General features: G+C 48.7%; 1 protein-coding gene across 3 annotated transcripts in view; it reads left to right on the top strand.

Annotated features, from left to right (window-relative positions):
• The window catches only part of EVA1C (eva-1 homolog C), a 68,312-nt gene extending 52,352 nt beyond the window's left edge, over positions 1-15,960 (top strand). For all 3 annotated transcript variants that reach the window (XM_084802064.1, XM_084802063.1, XM_084802062.1), the window contains 4 exons: positions 2,529-2,672; positions 6,718-6,795; positions 8,356-8,445; positions 15,375-15,960. In XM_084802064.1, the coding sequence (XP_084658190.1) occupies positions 2,529-2,672; positions 6,718-6,795; positions 8,356-8,445; positions 15,375-15,754 (692 nt within the window). In that variant the 3' untranslated portion in view covers positions 15,755-15,960. The remainder of the gene's footprint in view (positions 1-2,528; positions 2,673-6,717; positions 6,796-8,355; positions 8,446-15,374) is intronic.
• The last annotated feature ends 4,707 nt before the right edge of the window (positions 15,961-20,667 follow it).

The following is a 20,667-nucleotide window of genomic DNA, read 5'->3' as shown; positions in this document are numbered from 1 at the left end:
AAATGAGTATGTTGGGGTGATAGGCCCCTCTTTTCCCTACTAATCATGGTGGCCTCCGCCCCCCTCCTGTGATTGAGTCTCCACTCGCTTCCCCCACACCTCTGTTTTAAGCCGTACCATTTAGTTCTGGATTTATTGTGCACCCGGTTTTTCCTTCACAAGAACAAAGAGGGCAGATAACTTCGACAAAAGCTGTGAACGCACCGCTTGGCCTTTTTCGCAAGCACCGCTTTCCCTCCTGTGTTAGTGTTTTTGTACTAAAACAAAACACCTGAGATAATCAACTCACAAAGACGGGAGGTTTGTTTTGACTTGTGTTTTCAGAGGGTTTGGCCCACAGTTGGTTGGCTACAGGGTTTGGCCCACAGTTGGTTGGCTACAGGGTTTGACCCATGGTTGGTTGGCTACAGGATTTGACCCATGGTTGGTTGGCTACAGGGTTTGACCCATGGTTGGTTGGCTACAGGGTTTGGCCCACAGTTGGTTGGCTACAGGGTTTGGCCCACAGTTGGTTGGCTACAGGGTTTGACCCATGGTTGGTTGGCTCTCATGCACTTGGGCCTGTGCTGAGGAGCATATGACGGTAGGAGTGTGCAGTTCAGCAAGGCTGCTCAACTCATGATCAGGACACCAAAAAGGGAGGAAGAGGAAGGGAGGGACCAGGGGCTAGCACCCCCCCTTCATGGAGGTCTTTGGTGCCTGGAAGACCTCTCACTAGACCTGTCTTCCTGCCGGTAGCTGGGGAGTAATTCTGTAGCGCAAAGACTGTGAGAGGACATTTAAGTAACACCAGGTGGCCTGATGACAGTGATGGTTACCAGGTCCCTCAGATGAGTGAGGGACACCAGACCCCGTCTGTGAAGGGTTTCAGCTGATGATGACACAGGCCCATGACCGGCCAGCATGTCATCGTGTTCTTAGTCACTACAGTGTTCTTCCTGATGCTGATACCTCGTTGAATCTTAACCACACAGATGTGTGAGGCCATGATTCCAGCCACAGTCAGGTTCTGTTACTATTGATGAAAGAGTGGAAACCAAGCCACTTAGAAAGAATAGCAGTTTATTTAGCTCAAAGTTTTGAGGGCTGAGAAATGTAAGCACATGGCCCGGCCTCTCAACCAAGTCCCAGGGCTTGCATTTTCTCACAGCACAGGGCATCACAAGGGGAGACAGAGCCAGCAGCCTCTTCTATTACTTTGTGTGTGTACATGTATGTGCCTGTGTATGTGCAGATGTACATGTTCATGTGTAGAGAGAATGCACGGTGTGTGTGTGTGTGTGTGTATATGTATGTGCCTGTGTGGGGGCAGATGCACACACACGTGTGTGTTTGAGAATGCACATGCCAGGCGTGGTGGTATATGCCTTTAATCCCAGCACTTGGGAGTCAGAGGCAGGCAGATCGCTGTGAGTTCAAGGCCAGCCTGGTCTACAAAGCGAGTCTAGGACAGTCAAGTCTACACAGAGAGACCCTGTCTCAAAAACCAAAAAACCAAAAGAAATAGAAAGAGAGAGAGAGAAAGAGAGAGAGAGAATGCACATGTGTGTATATGTATGTGCCTGTGTGGGGGGCAGATGCACATGTAAATGTGTGTGTGGATACACAGGTGCACGTGTGTATATCGGCCAGAGAGCACATCAGGTAATCAGATTGGTGTTGCTCCTTAGATGCCGTCTACTTTGTTTCCTGAGCGTCTCCCCCTGACCTGGAGCTCATAAGGAGGCTAGGCTGGTTGACCAGTCAGTACCAGGGTCTCACCTGTTTCTGTCTCCTCGTGGATGGTTTACCCTGGGGGCCGGAAGAGAACACCAGATCCCTGGAAGGCAGATCTACAGGCAGCCTTCAGCTGTTCTGTATGGGTACTGAGCACAATCAGGTGCTCTGGAAGAGCAGCTCTTAGCTGCCGAGCCACCGCCGCCCTCAACACATGAATTTGGGGGGCGGGGCACCAGAACAGTACAGCTAATCCACCCAAGCTGTGGGTGTTGTGATCCTGTGCTAAAAGCAGGACCTTAGCTTGCTAGTTCATTCTTCCATCTGCTTGGCGGTTGCTTGCTGGGGTCCTACGGTGGGCCGGGTGGGGGGGGGGTTCAGAAATGAGCAGGAGAGCCATTCTTCCACACAGAGCTGTGGCCATGTAGAAGAGTCTTAAGCAAGGCAAATATTGCAAAGGGAAGTGGTCATGACGTAAATAAAAGCCCCACTCAGCGCTCTGTGTGTTTCATCTGCTCTGTGTCCACCGCCAATTACAGATCTGCAGAGCCCAGTTTGAGGCAAACATCTGGGTCCATTGACGAAGACTACTCCAGATTTTCAAGATGGTGCCAGCAGGATTTAAGCCTAACTTGGGGCTTCCTAGGGCTGCTGGCCAGGGCTGATGAATCCTAGGCGATTCAATGAGACAGATCAGCAGAGAAACGGTCTTTGTTTGATCAGCTCTATGCATTCATGTATAGCAAGTGCTGTAAACTGCATGGTGACAAGTGCAGGCCAGCCTGACGCTCTCACTGCCCCTTCCCTTGCAGACTGCCTGTCTTACACAGCTTTGCAAGTCCTGTCCAGGAGATGCTATGGGAAGCAGAGATGTAAGGTCCTCGTCGATAACTACCACTTCGGAAGCCCCTGCCTTCCAGGAGTGAAAAAATACCTCACTGTTGCCTACGCATGCGGTAAGACAACTCTCAACCAGCTCCATGAACATGTGACTGTTAAAGACATGGTAGCCACGTCCCAACAGGAGTGTGAGACACTTTAATTGCACAGAGTGGCTAGTGCATAGCCAACAAGCACGACGGGAGGTAAAAGAATAGAGAGAGGTTTATTGGCCACAGCGAGTAAGGAGTACACTAGAGGTATTCAAGCTTACACACACTCATCTAGCAAAGCGCCTTGTGGGTCAGGCAACAGTACTGAGCATGCGCAGTTGAAGTTCACAGTACAAGCAGGAAAGGTAGCTGAAACATTCTTAGGTTTAGCTCAGAATCATGGGGTAAACATTTAAAAGGTGAAAATGGCAGGAGACCACTCCTCTGGGCATGCCCAGTTCATGTCATAATGGTGGCAGACAGGAAGCAGGCATAACAGTGCACATTTGCAATCCTAGCTCTCGGGGGGGGGGGGGGCAGGGGGAGAGTGTTGAGGTGCAGGGATTGCTTGTAATTTAAGGGCTGGCCTGGGCTACATAGAAGTCCTTATCTCAAAACAGCAACAATAATGATAATGACAGACAAGAATACTTTTGAATGTATACAGCATCTCTTTCCCAGAAAGGTTTTAGCTGAAACCAAAGGAACAGACACCCGGAGTGTCCATTGGCATAGGTGCTCGCCCCTAAGGGTGCCTGCCCCTAAGGGTGCCCGCCCCACCTAGCCACTGACAGAAAGAACCCGACAGCTCAGCTAGTTACTGTGGACTTGTCTCACACTCCAGACTTTTCTCTCCATTACCCTTGTTTATGGCATTTGCATCAGATAAGCAATGGGGTTTTTCTTTGGCCAAAAATTGTTTCGAGAGCACATCAGGTAATCAGATTGGCAGTGGATGGGGAGAGCGGGGATGAAACAAGCAACCAGGGACAAAGTTGAGGTCACGGAGAATGGACTATTTCTGTCTTGGTTCAGAAAGCCCTGAAATGTACTGGTGTCGTGTGAGTTCATAGCTGTATTGTTCGTCTCCTCTTAGCCTCCCAGTATCATTTAGAGGCCCTCAGCGACTAGGCCACTGCGCTACCAACAGCTGTGGTAGCTACAGGCCTCAGCACGGGTACAGTGCAGCACTGGTGTCCATGGGTTACAGCAGCCCCTTTGCTGTCCCGGTGTCCTTAGGGGGATAAACAAAACCCCGGCTCTACTTGGGTCCTGTCTTCAGGAAGTTACATAAAAGCAAGTCAGCAGCTGTTTTCGGGGCGCTATGCTGGTCCAATCTGTAACCTCGACGCATGAATTGGTTTTCCTAAGTCAGCTTCCAGGTGGAGGGGAAGTGGGAAGCTCAGCACGGAAGAGTCCGATGCCTCCCACGTAGACTGTCCTTCCTTAGGCTTTGCGTGTTGAAACAGCTTTATTGAGATAAAATCCAGGGAGTGGCCTGGTCAAACATACAATCTATGCTTTTTAGAATATTCGATCGAATTATGCAGCCATCAGCATTGCCAGTGTAACTGTGTCGTTACCATAATCCATTCCGAAGCAGTTTGAAGAATCATTTTTAAAACAGGGTCTCATGTGGACCACGATGGCATCAACGTTACTGTATAGTCAGAGATGACTGCGAAGTTTTGATGTGCCTGTCTCTACCTCCCAGGTGCTAGGATTACAGGCACGTACCATTTTCACACACTAAACAGGCAGGTTCCCATGGTGACCTGAGTCTCACAGCTACATGATCTGGTGGGCTGTCTGATAAAGCTCATCCCAGGGTGCCGTTCCTCTCCAAGCTTTTCCCCACAATTCGGAATCTGTAAAGCCTCTGGCATTTGCGGAGAGCAGGGAGCCTTGGCTCACCACATTTTGAGAATGAGCCAAGAGACAGACCTGGGGAAGAAATGCCTCTTCTGGCAGGAGAAGACAACACATCCAGGGGTTTCCTTCTGCCAGGAAATCAGGGAGAGCGTTCTTGGAGCCCAGAGATGAGTAAAAGGTGATTGAACTAGAAAGCATTTGGGTCCTGAGGTGTTTTGGGGTCAGTGCTGTGTCCTGCCCGCCAAGAGTGTCTCTCACAGAACCTCCACTGTGCCTCTCCGGAAAGCCGTCCTCATCCTTGATGGGCACACAGGCGCCAAGGTCTCCTGGATTGGGAGGTTTCACAGTTTAGGGCTGCTCTTGGCTTGTTGGTCCTGGGATGTCTCCAGAAGAATTTAGTTAAGCACTCAGAGAAGGAAGCAGGGTTTTCTTGTAGCTGGGGATGACTTACGGGGTCTCTGTGAAAGCTGCGGATCTTGCCTAGTTTGTGTTGGCTTCACTTCTCCTTCCTGTTGCCACTTCTCCCAGATAGCATCTGGGCTGAGGCAAAAATGAAAATAAGCAATTTTCTGCCGCTAGAATAATTGGCGTCCTTTCCCTTACCCCAGTTGGCAGCAGCGTGTTTCACCTTCATAACTCTCCCTGTCTCCCTGTCTCTGTCTCTGTGTCTCTCTGTCTCTGTGTCTCTCTGTCTCTGTCTCTCTGTCTCTGTCTCTGTGTCACTCTGTCTCTGTCTCTCTCTGTCTCTTTGTCTCTCTGTCTCTGTCTCTCTGTCTCTTTTGTCTCTCTGTCTTTGTGTCTCTGTCTCTGTCTGTGTATCGGTCTCTGTCTGTTTGTCTCTCTGTCTGTCTGTCTCTGTCTCTGTGTCTCTGTCTCTCTCTCTGTCTCTGTGTCTCTGTTTGTCTCTGTCTCTCTGTGTCTCTCTGTCTCTGTCTGTATCTCTGTCTCTGTCTGTTTGTCTCTCTGTCTGTCTCTCTCTGTCTCTGTCTCTCTCTCTGTCTCTGTCTCTCTGTCTCTGTCTGTCTGTCTGTCTGTCTCTCTCTCTCTCTCTCTCTCTCTCTCTCTCTCTCTGTCTCAGGTATCCTGGGATACCCCTGAACCCTCTGCATAGCCAATACTTTGAGCCTCAGATCGTTCAGAAACCATTCTTCCTTATATTTAGTGAACTATGTGAGCACAGCTTCCTCGAGGTCTATGATGAAGTGACAAGGCAGAAAGTTCAGAGAAAACGTAGAGTAGGAGCAGGAGGGGTTGCAGCTGGTCCTGACTGGCCAGTTCACTTTCCTGTACCTCAGATATGTTAGGATCCCTCTTGAGAGCTTTTGGAGGCCTTCTTCCAGGCTGATGCTCACCCACTGTGAGACGCCTCAGTGGACTTCAGTACACTTACAGCTATGCAACTGTCCACACATTTTCATAGCTCCCCTCCCAAAGTTTCTGATGCTCTGCACCCCCTTCCCCCCATCTTAGCGACTCACTAATCAATCTCTGTCTCTAGATTTACCCTTTCTAGGCAGTTTATGTACATACATAGGATTGTGCAATAGGTGGGCTATGGTGATTGGCTTCTCCCACAGACCATGCGGTGTCTTCTTCTTCTTCTTCTTCTTCTTCTTCTTCTTCTTCTTCTTCTTCTTCTTCTTCTTCTTCTTCTTCTTCTTCTTCTTCCTAACATTTCCCAGCAGATGAGTGTACTGCGGTCTGTTTATTTCTCTCATGTTTGTTTGAGATGGGGTCTTGTTGTGTCATCCAAGTGGCTTCCAGGTTAAAGCCCTGCTACCTCAGCTTTCTCAGTCTTAAGGTCCTTTAAAAGAAACTACTTGTTTTATATTAAATAGATGTGCATAAAAATAAATATATTTGTGCAGAGGTATGTGCATATAGGTGCCTGCAGAGACCAGAAAAGGGAGGTGGGTCCCCTGAAGCTGGACTTACAGGCAGTTGTAAGCCACCCAATGTGATGCTGGGAACAGACTTAGGCCCTCGCTACTGTTAACCTCTGGGCCATCTCTACAATCTCAGCTCCTTAAAAAACATACTGCAAATGTATACATATATACCCAAATATACCACTTGTCTTGGGCATTTGATGATCTCATATTGCCATTTGTGCCTGTGTGTGTGTGTGTGTGTGTGTGTGGCAGTAAGTTATCTGAAAGCATTTTGCAACTGTATCGTCATTGTACTTTAAATATATATTAAATTCAAAAGTCTTTTAATATAGCATGTATTTAAAATGCTTCTTTTTTGTTTTTAGTTCCCAAGAACATACTCATAGCGGTCGATCCAGCCATTGCTAACCTAAGCCCTTCTCTGAAGAAAGATGAGGAATCTGGTAATTCCGACGGCTCACTCGCAGCGTTCCCCTTGAGCGCAGTCAGGCACATGGGGCTGGAGTGGGGGAGGCCACAGAGCTGTCTGCCTGCTCTGCTGCTACCAACAGGGCTTGGCTGGTGGTCACATACCACAGCCAGTGTTTTGCTTCAAGAAATAAAATTAAAATCACAAGTAGAATAGGGTTACTCCCATTCTCTTCCGTTTTCCCATTTCTTCCTAAAAGAAAATAATAAAAATCACTTTGGACAACAACAGATCTTCTCTGAAACAACTTGGGTTGTTGCCGATACAAGGAGCTTGCTGCAAAGCCTGGGCTGGAGCCAGCTGACCTTCCCAGTGACCTTCCGGGCCAATTTGTTACCCTGCTCCTCACCTGGATTATATAAACAGGGACATAGATATTCTAATTTTATCTTCTAAACATTTATTTATTTATGTGCGTATATGGAGATGGGTATGAGCACATACATATACGTGGGTACGGGGGTCAGAGTCAGTTCTTTGCTTTCTCTGTCTTAACAGCAACTTCCTTTACTCACCGAGCCGGCCTGTCAGCCTGAGTATTTTCTTAATGGCATATGGAGCAAATTCGGCCCATGGTTCTTGAGGAAACTGCAGAGACACTGTAGAACACATAAGATGCTAGCTTTGGGGAGCAGGGGTTTTGTCTTGTGCTATTTTGTTTATTATGCCCCCTCCCATTGTGATAGTGACATTTAGGTGCCCCTCTGCATCTTAGAGAATGACTCTAAAACTCTCCAAAGGCACTCAAGTCAGCAGGTGTTCAAAGCAGGGAGGGGTTTGCACAGAACCCACACAATCCTCCTGTAGGCGTTAACCACTAGGTTGCTGATAATCCTTAGCACAGTGCTAACGTCATGTAAACCATCATTGCTGTATTAAGAAATAATGAAAAGAAGCTGCGTGGTGGTGCACACCTGTAATCCCAGCACTCGGGAGGCAGAGGCAGGAGGATCTATGTGAGTTCCAAGCCTGCCTGGTCTACAAAGTGAATCCAGGACAGCCAAGCCTACACAGAGAAACCCTGCCTCAAAAAAGAAAAAGAAAGAAAGAAAGAAAGAAAGATGAATGAAGAATGAATAAAAAGAATAGTCTGTACACATTCAGGTTTCTTCTGAGTGCTTTTTCTTTGGACACATGGGCACAGACCTCTCTGACATGGAGGACTGGCTCCGCGCTTTGCTCCCATGTCCACTTCTTGCTATGGAAAACATACCAAGACTTAGAAACCATTCTTAGCCCAAAGCTACAGGTGAAGACTGGCTCACCACCACCCTTCTCTCTCACGTGACTCCCACTGATCCTGAAGGATCCCCACTCCCCTTCAGAACAGCCCCAAGAGCCACAGCATCTCTCTCAGATGCCTCTGTCCTGTGTGGTACTCCCAGGCCTCGCTGAGCTCCAGTGCTGGCTCATCAGCACTCGCTAAGTGTCCACCAGGCAGGTCCCTTGCATCCGGAAGCACACCAGCCATATGTTTGTGTGTGTGTGTGTGTGTGTGTGACATATCAAACAAACAATTCTTTGCATGTTGTAGGTACGAAATTCAACCCAAGCGGCTCAAGGGTTGTGCGGAAAGATGGTGTCATCGTCAGCAACTCCCTGGCTGCATTTGCTTACATTCGAGGTAAGTGGCAACTGGGCACGTGGAAGGGTTTACGCACGCTCACTGGCAAGTACTAAATGCTAGAATAACTAGAGGAAAGTGGCAGCCACAGGGTTGTGACATCCACTGGTACAGCAGTGGGATTCAGATACAATTGCCGACATTAATCCATGGGGCCTGTAAGAGTAAAGCTTAGTTAATGGAGGGTTTGATCTCAAGTAGAAATGCTTTCATCAGGCCCGTAAGATTGAACTATTGAATACTCTCTACAATTGGAAGAAAACCAAGGCAGATCCCATAGAAGCAAACCAGGTCATGACACGGTGATGACACAGTGGCCTCAGCCTGACAATTACTACGGTTGCAAAGGTTTCCTCGTTAATCTCCCCAGGGCTGAAGGCTTGCGCCAGGCCTGGCTGCGTGAGGCCCTCTCTGGGGAGGAATGCACACTGTCTTTGCCACCTTCCGGCATGTCCTAGGACAGATTGTACCTTGGAATGTTGACGTAAGTTTCCGCACTGGCTTCATCCTCAAGGAAGGTGCCCATCAGTCAGCTTTTCATCGCCATTGGCACAAGACCAGGCGGCTCCTGAAGTAAAGAGAGGTATATTTTGGCTCATGGTCCTGGAGGTCCAGTTCAAGGTTCAGTTTTGGGGGCTGTGGTGAGGGCGGGGCATCATGAGTGAAAGAAAGAAATAGAGCAGGGTCCTACACTCTCTTTTGAGGGTACAAGCCTAATGACCCAAGACTTCCCATAGACCCCATTCTTAGAAGTCCACAGCACCACCCCCCAGAGCCACCAAGGGAACTAAACTTTATATGTAAGTCTTTTTTTAAAAATGTATTTATTTATTTATTTATTATACAGTGTTCTGCCTGCATGTACAGCTGCATGCCAGAAGGGGGCATCAGATCCCACTATAGATAGTTGTGAGCCACCATGTGGTTGCTGGGAACTGAACTCCGACCTTTAGAAAAGCAGGCGGCACTCTTAACTACTGAGCCATCTCTCCAGCCAAGTCTTAGGGGGGAAGGAACACTTATCAAAACTATACAGAGGCCAGAAACTCTGAGACCTTTGGTAAATGACGTAGTATCAGGATGTTGCAATTCAAGCCTCCTAGGTTGGGGCTGTTGGGGGTAGATTTTCCTCAGAGGGAAATTAAGCCTTAGAGAAAGACTTCTACAGGAGCTAGAGAGCTTGGCCCCAGTACCGCTCACTGCATCATCTTCCCACTTGGTGTCCCCCCTTCACCCCCCATCCCCCCAACCTTCATCCCCCCAACCCCCCTAACCCCTAACCCCCACCCCTCACCCCCTGTGGGCTTGCCATAGGCTGAATGGCTACTGGCTTCTTGTTTTCTTACAACTGCTCTCCCATTTTCATTCTCGCTGACCCCAGTGACTGTCAAAAAGAATGTGAAGATTTGGGTTTTAGAAGTGTGTTCACAGTTTCATGGTCCCTTCAAGCGGAGGATGACGATGGAGAGGCAGGGATGCTGCTGGTGGAGGTGTAGCCACAGTGGGCTGTTCCGGCTCCATCCTTTCTCAGTTGCCATGGGCTGCTTAGAGCCGACAATGAGACACTTCAGACTGGGGCTTAAGAAACAGTTTCTATTTTTCTAACAATTCTGGGGGAGTCTGGAAGTTCAGGATCAAAAGCCTCCTTCTGGCTTGTAGTCAGCCACCTGAAAGGATGTTATAATTTGGGAGGCTTTTTCTAATCACTCGCTCTGGCTCCCAAATAAATGACGCAGAGAGTAGTAAGATTTATTAATAAGCTTTAAGCACCATAACTGGGCAGATAATCTAATCTAACCCATCCATGCTAGTCTTGCTATTTCCCAGCCACACACCCCAAGTTACTTGCTGTCTCGCTCCTGCCTGGGCTGCTTCTCTTCCTTCTTCTACTCTACACCTCGTGGTCCCTGCCTGATACACCAAGACTGGCAATGGAAATCCTGCTTCCTGCTCCTCTCCCTCGCCCAGCCATAGGCCCTCCACAGTGCCATTAACCAATCAGAGATAATTGGTGAAAAGAATTTACACAACACCGATCAATGAACGTGGCAATGCCTACATCCAGACTGCAACCAGATCCAGAGTCAGCATCTGAATACACAGCGCCCCAGACCAACCCCCAGCAGCACACAACCACCTGCGCTTCCTCCCTCCCTCCTTCCTCCCCCCCCTTCTCTCTCTCTGTGTAGGGGGTAGTGGGGGTGGGAAGAGCCAAAAGAGCCAAAAGAAAGAGGAGGGCGAGAATGTGTGTGTGTGCTTTCCTAAGCCCAATCCTATCTGATGAAACCCTTTGGTGAACTCTGTTAACCTATGAAGCTCCAGAAAGTTCCACCTGCAAAGTCACATTAGAGGTCAGGGTGTCAGCTTGAATTTGGGGGAGCAGGACTAGTTCAGAGTAACCACTCTGGGGGATGGAACCCTGAACCCGAATTCTGTGCTTAAAGGAGCCGAGGGTCAAAGGAGCTGGCCATTTGCCAAGGGCATCATGGACAGCAGCTGGGTCCAGCTTCATGCTGGGTGAAGGACAGGCTGTCAATCAACTTCCACAAAGGCCTTTGCCTTCGGGGTTTGAGTGGCTAGCGCCTCTTGCCCTGCACTATGTAAATATTACTCCCTCCTCGTGTGCTTCTTCTGATAGGCGTTTGGATGGCGTGTGCGCCTGTCTAAGCAGCAAAAGACTAAGGTCCTTAAGGGCAGATGGCTGTCATCCTGTTTACCTTTGTCCTACCGCCACATCTAGGCCAGTTCTGGGGCAGACCAGGCTACAGGGAGTAGTTAGCAAATGGCTCAATAATAAATCTGAGTTTGTGTTATTATGGCTGTCTTATGTTTATATCTGCAATTTACACATTTTACTTATAGATCTGAAAAGATGGCTCAGTGGCTAAGAGTGTGTGCTGTCCTTGCAGAGGACCCATGTTCAGTTCCCAACACCACGTCAGGAGGCTTACTGCTGCCTGTGATCCTCGTTCAGGGGACCTGACACCTTCCTTTGGCTTCTGTGGGAATCTACACACATATGGTGTGCATTCACATGGACACACACACACACACATACACACACACATACACACACACACATACACACACATACACATACATACACACACACACATACACACACACACACATACACACACACACACATACACACATACACACACATACATACACACACACATACACACACACATACACATACACACATACACACACACACACAGGGGACCTGACACCTTCCTTTGGCTTCTGTAGGAATCTACACACATATGGTGTGCATTCACATGGGCACACACACACACATGCGCGCGCGCACACACACACACACACACACACACACACACACGCATTCCAGGGCTTGCATATGAATGTCGGAGGACAGCTTTGTGCAGTTGCCTCTCTCCTACCATCATTTACATAGATTTGGGCATCAAATCCAGGTGGCCAGGCTTATGGACCACACGCCTTTCTCCTCTGAGCCTTCACGCTAGCTGTCCATACGCCAGAACAGTGCTCCCATGTGAGGACTGGGTGGCATGCTGTTTGATTTTATTGTGGAGTATTTCAGTATGTTCATCTTAGAAAGCCCGAGAGGAAGCCTTGCTGTGGGAACTAGGGACCAAAGGCTGAGCATAGGCTCCTGGCGTTATCTGAGAGGGAGGCCTCTGGCTAGAACAGCTGGGCGAACCAAGAGCTTGAGCAGAGAATATTCCTGATAAGCTGAGGGAACCCCAAAGGACACCCCCCAAGCAGGCCACCGAACAGCTTTGACACATGAATGCAGTCAAATAGATGGAGGACAGCAGACGCAGACAGGCAACCAAAGCCAGGGAGGGGGCTTGTCCTATGCAGGGAAACGTGGAGGTCGGTGGAAGGGACATGAGTGTTCAAGGCCTCAGATAGACAGTGTCTCCTCTGGTTATGTGCCTGATCTGCAAGGGCCATTTCTCATAGAAAGAAGAAGTGTGTGTGTGTGTCTGTGTGTATAATATGTGTGTGATATGTGTGATATATGTGTATGTGTGGCATGTTTGGTGTGTGTGGTATGTATGTAATGTGTATACACTTGTGTATTGCATTTGTGGTGGAGTGGTGTATATGTTATAGTGTATGGTATGTGTGTGTGCAATGTGTGTAGGCTGTGGTACTTGTTTATGATATGGGAGACTTTGGGTGGGGGATGGTATGTATGTGCACGTTTGTACATGTGTGTTTATGTATGTGCGTGTCATTCTGAGGAAGATAGTTTATTCACTGCCTCAGCAGGAGCCATTGTCCCCTGGCTGAGGGACTTAATTATTTAGTTTTGGTCTCTAAATAAATAACACGACTCCTCCCAGACCAAATTAGTGTCCTATTGGCATATGGCTTTGTGTGTTTACCTCATCTGTGCCTAAGGCCTGCCTTTTGTGACTCAATATTCTGTCACTGTCCCTATTGTTTGGGGTTGTGATATGTGTGTGCCCAGCCTCAGGCAAACCTACTGAGAACTTTGAGGTTGTCTTTGGCATCTGGGACCATGGCCAGGGATAGCCTTGTCGCCTCTAAGAAACTATAGGGCATCAGATGAGCCCTGTGAAGGAGAGATTTCATCACACATACATGACCCTTACAGTGAGGACAATTGGAGAGCAGAACAAACCTGTCACATGGGTGGTCTCTGAAGTGGCTCCAGGGCCTTCAGCTCTGACAGAAAGACCCGTCACACCCTTAAGCGCCATCATACCAGTTTCCAACAACTTTGTGCTTCTTCCTCCTGGAGGACTCAGGCCACAGTGCCCCAGGAGATAGACCTTTCTGGTGATAAGCTTCTGGTGGCTTAGCTGGGTGTGACTAAATTTGAACTGGACTTGTGTTGGCCCCAGACCAGGGCCTATAGAGCAAATGGGGCCTAAGGGCCACTGGCTACCCATCGGATGACAAGTCATTCCCTCTGGCCTGTGGTGGACTGAGGCGAAAGTCAGAGTAAGAGCAACAAAACACTGTGAAAATTCTATTGAACCACAGCAAAAAGAATGTCTTGATAGAAAAGGGGTCACAACAGTTTGAAGTGGTCCATATAGTTCTAGAAAATGGAGGAAATGGTTGTGTGTGTTAAGTCTGGGGCAGTGGGCAAAGCCCTGGCCTAAGACCAGGTCCCAGGCAGTGGTGGCTTTGGAAAGTGTCTAGGCTACATCAGGGGTTAGGCCACGTGCCATTTGCCTATAATCTGGTGACTGTGTGACAGTCACTTCATATGAATAGCAAGTTTTATTTCAATGGGATGACTGAGACCTGCTCATCTTCCCCATCCTTGGTCACTGGATCTCAGTGACAATTACATGCCCCACCCCCAGTGATCCTGTGGCAAGAGGAACCCCTGAATCCCAGGAGAAGAACCCAGACACTGACACCTGGAGAGCAGGGAGATGGGAGATGTGGGTTTGTGGTAGCATGTGGTGTGCCCTAAGGATCATGACTCACTTAATTCAATTAATCTAAATTCCTTAAAAATGGGGCTTAGGGTATGGCTCAGTGGTAGAGCACTTGCCCAGCATATGTGGCCTCGTAAAGTTTAGACTTCAGCACAGAAAAAAAAAAAGTCCTTAAGAATAAATAAAGAGGTAAAACAACCAATCAGTTTTGTGGTGGCGGGAGACCTTGATCCTGAGTCAACCATCTGGTTCACCACTACACCCTAGGCAGGAGTGGAGGGGGTTGTGGGGGAGGATGCTTGTTCCTCAGAAACTTGACACGCGAGTGCCTAATTTCTGCCCAACACTGACCCTGTCCTGCCCAGGAGAGGCTAGAAAATGATTAAAGCTCTGCCCTCTTAACACCTCACAGGAGGTATCGATTCCAATACGTAAAACTGTGAGGGACATTCAAGCTGCTGCGTCTGAACTGTGTCAGAAGCTGAGAGGGGAAAGGGCGGAAGAGGCTTTGATCTGCAGGGGGGTGGGTGGCGGCTGACCTGATGCCTCTGGTCTTGGCATCTTTGGTATTCCTATTTAGTGACTTCCTTTCAAGAAGCGTCAGTGTCTCCAGATAGCCCATCTGCCACCACTCCCAGAGGTAAATGTAACCCTTCTCCCCATGGAAAGGACACGTGTCTCTGTGAGAACAAATCCTTTATATACTTTGACTCCTCAGCGTGGTACTGATAGGCGGACAGACACAATCTGCTGTCTTTGCCTCAGCCAAAATAAATGTTAATTCAGGCATCTGAGTCTTACAGGGAGTGGGGAGATGTCGGGCAGGGGGTCACAAAGAGCAACACAGCCGTGAAAGGCTGGGGCAGCTGGTCTGTGGGAAGGAAGCTGGCCAGGGAGGTGTCCACTTTCAGGAAGACAAAGCGTCCTGGTTCCATCTCTCCTGTCAGATCTCAGCTGTGAGATCCCTCACTGCAAGGGAATCTTAGCAGCCCAGGAGTGTTAAGACTCCAGTCTAGACCCCTGGGGAAAAGACAGTAGCTCTAAAGACAACAGTCTCCATTGTTTTTCCCAGTGTGCCTGGAGGAGGCTCCAAGCAGTTGAAATGTGCCTAGAAAATGCTGAGAACATCAAAGTACACCCCACAAGGAGCTCCAGGACCCAGCTCTGGTTCTACCCAGAGAGGCTGCTGGCCTCTGGAGCTTTCCCTCAGAGCCTCAGGTTGAACATCTGTAGGAGTGACTGTTCAGTCAATGGCCCCAAGCTCAAATCTATAAATAAAGTTTTATTGGGACACAGTCAGGCCACGTGCTATATACACACGGGTGATTATTATAACTTGAGTCTGGCCTGTCCCCTGTAAGCTCATGTTTTGAATGTGTGTTCCCCACTAGGAGTGTCATTTGGGAAGAACCCTGGGTTAGGGTCCACCATGATGAAAACAGGTTGCCATGCCTTCTCTGACTATGAGCCAAAATTAACCCTTCCAGATCCTCACGTGTTTGCATCTTCTTACAGCCCACCCCGAGAGAGCCGCCCTGCTGTTCATGTCTAGCGTCTGCATCGGCCTGCTCCTCACACTGTGTGTCCTGGTCATCAGAGTGTCCTGTGCCAAGGACTTCCAGGAGCTGAGGCAGGGGAGGGAGCACCTGGTGCAAGAGAGCGAAAAGGCCGAGGAGGACAGCGAGGACGAGGAGGTGGAAGAGCAGGACTCCTCAGACTCCGAGTTGCCTGTGGAATTGTCCAGGTTTTGTAGGACTTCATATCCGGCCTACAGCTCCTTAGAAGCTGCTGAGCTGGCAGAAAGGATTGAGCGCAGGGAGCAAATCATTCAAGAAATATGGATGAACAGCGGCCTGGACTCCTCACTTCCGAGGAACACAGGCCATTTCTATTGAAAACCAGACGCGTCTGGATGAGATCACACTTTCTGAAGAAGGAAGGATCCAGAATGTCCTGTGCCCCCACCTCCTCGAGTTCTGGTTCACTTGTACCTTCTGTGAAGGAGAATCTGCCATGTCATCCTAGATGGGTGAAGCCAGAAAGCTGTCAAAGGGATGTTTCACACTGTTTACAGCACACCCTGGAATAAATTAGGAGCAAGGCATGGGGTCTTGTACTTGTTTGAGTTCATGTCTATACATTAATAACTCTATACATGATTGAGATTCATGTTTACTTGGCACCTGTAATGCCAGGTGTTGGTTCGTGTATATTTGTGAGATGGTACACACGGAGAGACCCACAGTTATTCACTAAAAATTACATTGATGGGCAGCATTGAGATGACTCGGTGGGTAAGAGGTGACTGCCACCAAGCCTGACTGAGTTCAGTCTCCCAAACCCACAGTGTGGACAGAGGGACCAATTCCTGCAAGTTGTCCTCTAAACTCCTTACATATGTCATGACAGGCATGCACTAGTACACACACACACACACACACACACAGGGGGGGGAAGTAAATATGTTGTAAAACTTTAAACTGGTAGAGCAGAAAACACAAGCTCACTGGGGTTTTTTTTTTTATTATTTATTTTATTTATTTATTTATATGGCAGAATCACTCTGTGTATCCCAGGCTGGCTTTGAACTTGTGCCCTGAGATCTGATCTCCTCAACCTCCTGAGTAGTTGGATTACAGCCATGGTACAGTCACCTGCCGTCATGCCTGACCCACAAGAGAGTTTTAATTCTCAACACTCTTTAGTTAGAGCAGAGACGCACAGTATTTTCTTAAAGAAAAGAAGAGACACAGCTCAGGCGTTGGAGGCTATGGTAATTTCTGCCACATCTGTGCGGGAAGAGGCCGGTGTGATGGCTTCCTGTAGGTCAAGTGTGAGGGGCTCGCAGGGCTGTTTCAATGCACTGTCCTTGCGGACATTGCGACTTGGATCCTATTTACTTTTCACCCTGCCATTGACACAGCCTCACAGCTCACTTTTGGTTGGTTGGTTGGTTGGTTTGTTTGCTTTGTTTTTGTTTGAGACCAGGTCTCACAAGTAGCTCAGGCTGGCCTCAAACTCATGACTATCTTCCTACCTAGTGGGTGCCAAGAGTACAGGTGTGAGTCAGGACCTCCAGATTTACCATTTTTTTAATCAGTCATTTTGGGGGCCTGGTAGATGGCTCAGTTGCTAAGGATCTTCTTACCTGGCAAGCTTTGCTTGGGAGTCAATCTCCAGAGCACATGTAAGAAAAGCATGGTGCTCCTCCCCACCCGCCCCTAGCCATCTTGGAAAGTTCTAGGCCAGTGAGAGACTGTTTTTAAAGGGGGCAGTGACTAAGGAGTGACACATAAGGTTGACATTTTAATAGTAGAAGAGCTACCATCAGCTCAAGGGCTACACAAATCCACGCAAGAGGCAATATTTAGGACATGCCCTGGTTTGTACAGACAGGACAGTCTAGAAAGCTTAACACAGTCTTGTTTCACACAGAGAAAGTTTGTAGACTCCTGGGTTTGAGTTTAAAACCGCTGCACTTCTAATGGTTAAAATCCAGCAACCTGAGTAATTAGCATGCATAGGGTGCAAATGGTGATGACTTTCAAATTATTGCAAAGCTTGAGTTACATCTTCTGGTAGCTGGGCCCTGGCGCCAGGGCAGGAGAGAGAGAGAGAAGGTCTTAAGAAACATGCAGGGCAGAAACAGTGGCTGAGCATTTAGAAGGCTGCCCCTAGTGGACTGGAGGCTCACAGCAGTAGAGTGGAATTAACAAAAGAAAAAAACATTTTTTTTTGTTCCAGTGGGTACCAGTAGGGTTCCAGTGGGGTTCCAGATGGTAGCGTTGGAATCTGGGGGCCTAGCAGAAGGAGGTACATTATGGGGGGCAGGTTCTTGAGGTCCAACTGTCAGCTTCCTTGCCCATTGGTGCTATCTGGACAAGCCCTTCCACATTCTGTTGCCAAGGACACAGCTACCTCAACCACTGAGACAGACTGTTCCCTCTGAAACTGTGAGTCAAAATAAGCCTCTCTCCCTGAAGTGGCTTGTCAGGTGTTTTGTTGCAGTGACATAAGCTTGAGCACTATACTGGTTAATTTTTTGTCAACTCGACACAAGCCAGGGTCATCTTGAGACTTCAGTTGAGAAAATGGCTCATCAAATTTGTCTGTAAGCAAGCCTGTGTATGTGTGTGGGGGGGAAGAGGTGTTCTTGAATAATGATTAATATGAGAGAGATGGTCCTGAGTTCCCTTTACGAGCTAGAGAAAGCTTTGCACATGTTGACACACAAAGAATTCCATGAAGGGCTTCCCTGAGTCTCTGCCTCCTCCAGCATACCTACCTCCCTACCTACATATATGTATTCTTTATTATCTACCTATCTCTCTTACACACACACACACACACACACACACACACACACACACGAGGGGGAAAGGGGTAGGGAGAGAGAGAGAGAGAGAGAGAGAGAGGGAGGGAGGGAGGGAGGGAGGGAGAGAGAGAGAGAGAGAGAGAGAGAGAGAGAGAGAGAGAGAGAGAGAGAGAGAGAGAGAGAGAGAGAGAGAGAGAGAGAGAGAGAGATGGCCTGTGTACATACTCCTCCTTGTCTCTTTAGGGCGGCTACATACCAGGCCTGCTGAGCCATGGCTCAGTCTCTAGCTCTGCACTTGCAATACATTGTTGGTGTACATCCTCCAGAAGAGCCCCTTTCTTCTCGGGGCCTTGTGGGTTCTTCTGAAAGTGTGTTTAAATGAGCACCAAACCCAGGAGCAAAATGACAAAGTGCACTTGGATGGCTGACTGCTGGACCAGACTGTGGGGCCACAGAGGGAACTCCTGCATGGAGGTGCACCCCGGGAGCTCAGAGCAGGCAAGGGCTGCTGCTCATCGTGACCATGTGTGTGTGTCTCTGGCAGAGGAGTCCCTGCCATTCCCAAGCAGTGGGGCCGCAGAAAGTTCTGCCAGGAGGTTTGCACATGCCTCCTGCTGCTGTTGCTGCTGTTGTTCCTGCCGCTGCTGCTCCTTCTGCTCCTCCTCCTCCTGGTGCTGCTCCTCCTTCTGTTGCTGCTGCTCCTGCTCCTCCTGCTGTTCCTCCTCCTCCTCCTGTTGCTCCCCCTGCTGTTGCTACTTTGCTGGTTGAAGATATCCTGACTATGAAGATCAAACTTGCCCCAAGGAGCTTGATGCCCGTAATCAGCAGAAACCTCTTTTTCTCCTACCTAATGTTGGGGAGCGATAGGGGTGGTGTAGGGAGGAAGAAGGATCCAATAAAGTAGCCAAAAGTCCGGTTACAGCTTTCTTCTTCTTCTTCTTCTTCTTCTTCTTCTTCTTCTTCTTCTTCTTCTTCTTCTTCTTCTTCCTTTTCCTCTTCCTCCTCCTCTTCCTTCTTTTTTTGTTTTGTTTTTTGAGACAGGTTTCTCTGTGTAACAGCCCTGGCTGTCCTGGATTCACTTTGTAGACCAGGCTGGCCTCAAACTCAGAGATCAGCCTGCCTCTGCCTCTCCAAGTGCTGGGATTACAGGCATGCACTACCATGCCCGGCTTACAGTTGCTTCTTAAGGGTCTCCACTATCTCTCATCATGGTTACATTAGGAACCAGTTCTTCAACACATGAAATTCGAGAAAGCAACCATGTTCAAACCGCAGCAGTGAGCCTTATATCTGCTTCTCTCAGGACTGGAAGCTTCCTGATGCTGCTTCTGGCAAGCCACCTTATCTACTGGGACTTAAAAAATAAAAATAAAAAAATTTAAATGTAAAAAAAATATGGCTGCCCTGGACTTTTCATCCCATTCCTTGCTCCTCCTGCTAGATCCCTGAAAAACTGACATCAACCAGACTGGACCTGATTCTGCCCCCGGCCCTAGGCACTGTGTTTCTTTGACCCCTGGGTCTCTCTGACCTTCTAGCTATTTCTCTGAGTTGCTTATAGGTTGGTGTTGAGTGACCCAGCTGTGCTCCGTTTCCTCTTTTGCAATTGTATCTACTCCCAATGAAAACAAAGACATTCTGTACACAAGAGGGGATGTGCTTTTGTCCTCAGCAACAGATTCCTCCTGAAAGAGCAACAACCTACATGGTCTGAGATGAGCCACTTGCCCTTCAGGAGGGAAGGCTGAGAGTGCAGAGGCAGCACAAGCTACAAGGGAAAGAACGTGAGCAGGAGTTTGAGGAGGAGGAGGAACAGCTTTGTCTGCGGAACCTGGAGGCAGGTGTTCAGGTCTGAGCGGCCTCGGATTCTGTGGCCGAGTCAGTTGGACCAACTCCACCCTAGGACGGTACCATAACCTTGGAGATAAAATCCTAAACACCATGTGCATCCCAGGAGCAACCCAGGTCACCTCCACAATGCAGGCAAGCAAAGAGCCCCATGCTCATCATAAGAAACTTGGAAGTTAACAAAAAATCTGGAGATTTTAAATGCCAGGCTTCCTGGAGAAAATGCAAGAAGCATGGCTAAGCACCGGTGTTGGCAATGGAGGTCTGTGATGCCCACTCTGAGGCCACTGGCCACATGGTGATTTAAATCTGGTGTTTAGCCCAGGGGTCTGAGGGGTAGTTTAGTAGCAGAGCACTTGTCTGCCATTGTGAGGCACCGGGTTCAGTCTCTCTGTAGCTCTGTGGTGGTGTTTGTGATGTTGACGATGATGACAGAAGCTTATTATCCTGGCTATGATGCCACCTGGTCCATCTTGTGACTCTGTGGCCTCTGCATGGGGGTGTTACAGGCTCACCTTCCTGGAAATTCCTTCCCCAGAGTCCTGGCCTCAGGGTCTTGGGTCCCCTCTCCTGTCCCAGCCACACACTCCCTGAAGCTTGTCTCTGCTTTGCAGCATGACTTATCCTGTGGCATCTGCTGCAACC

This window comes from Acomys minous, assembly GCF_964271855.1.
Source record: "Acomys minous genome assembly, chromosome: 11".
NCBI classification, from domain to species: Eukaryota; Metazoa; Chordata; class Mammalia; order Rodentia; family Muridae; genus Acomys; species Acomys minous.
Note: the sequence above shows the minus strand (reverse complement) of the source record. Positions and strands in the feature narration are given on the sequence as shown.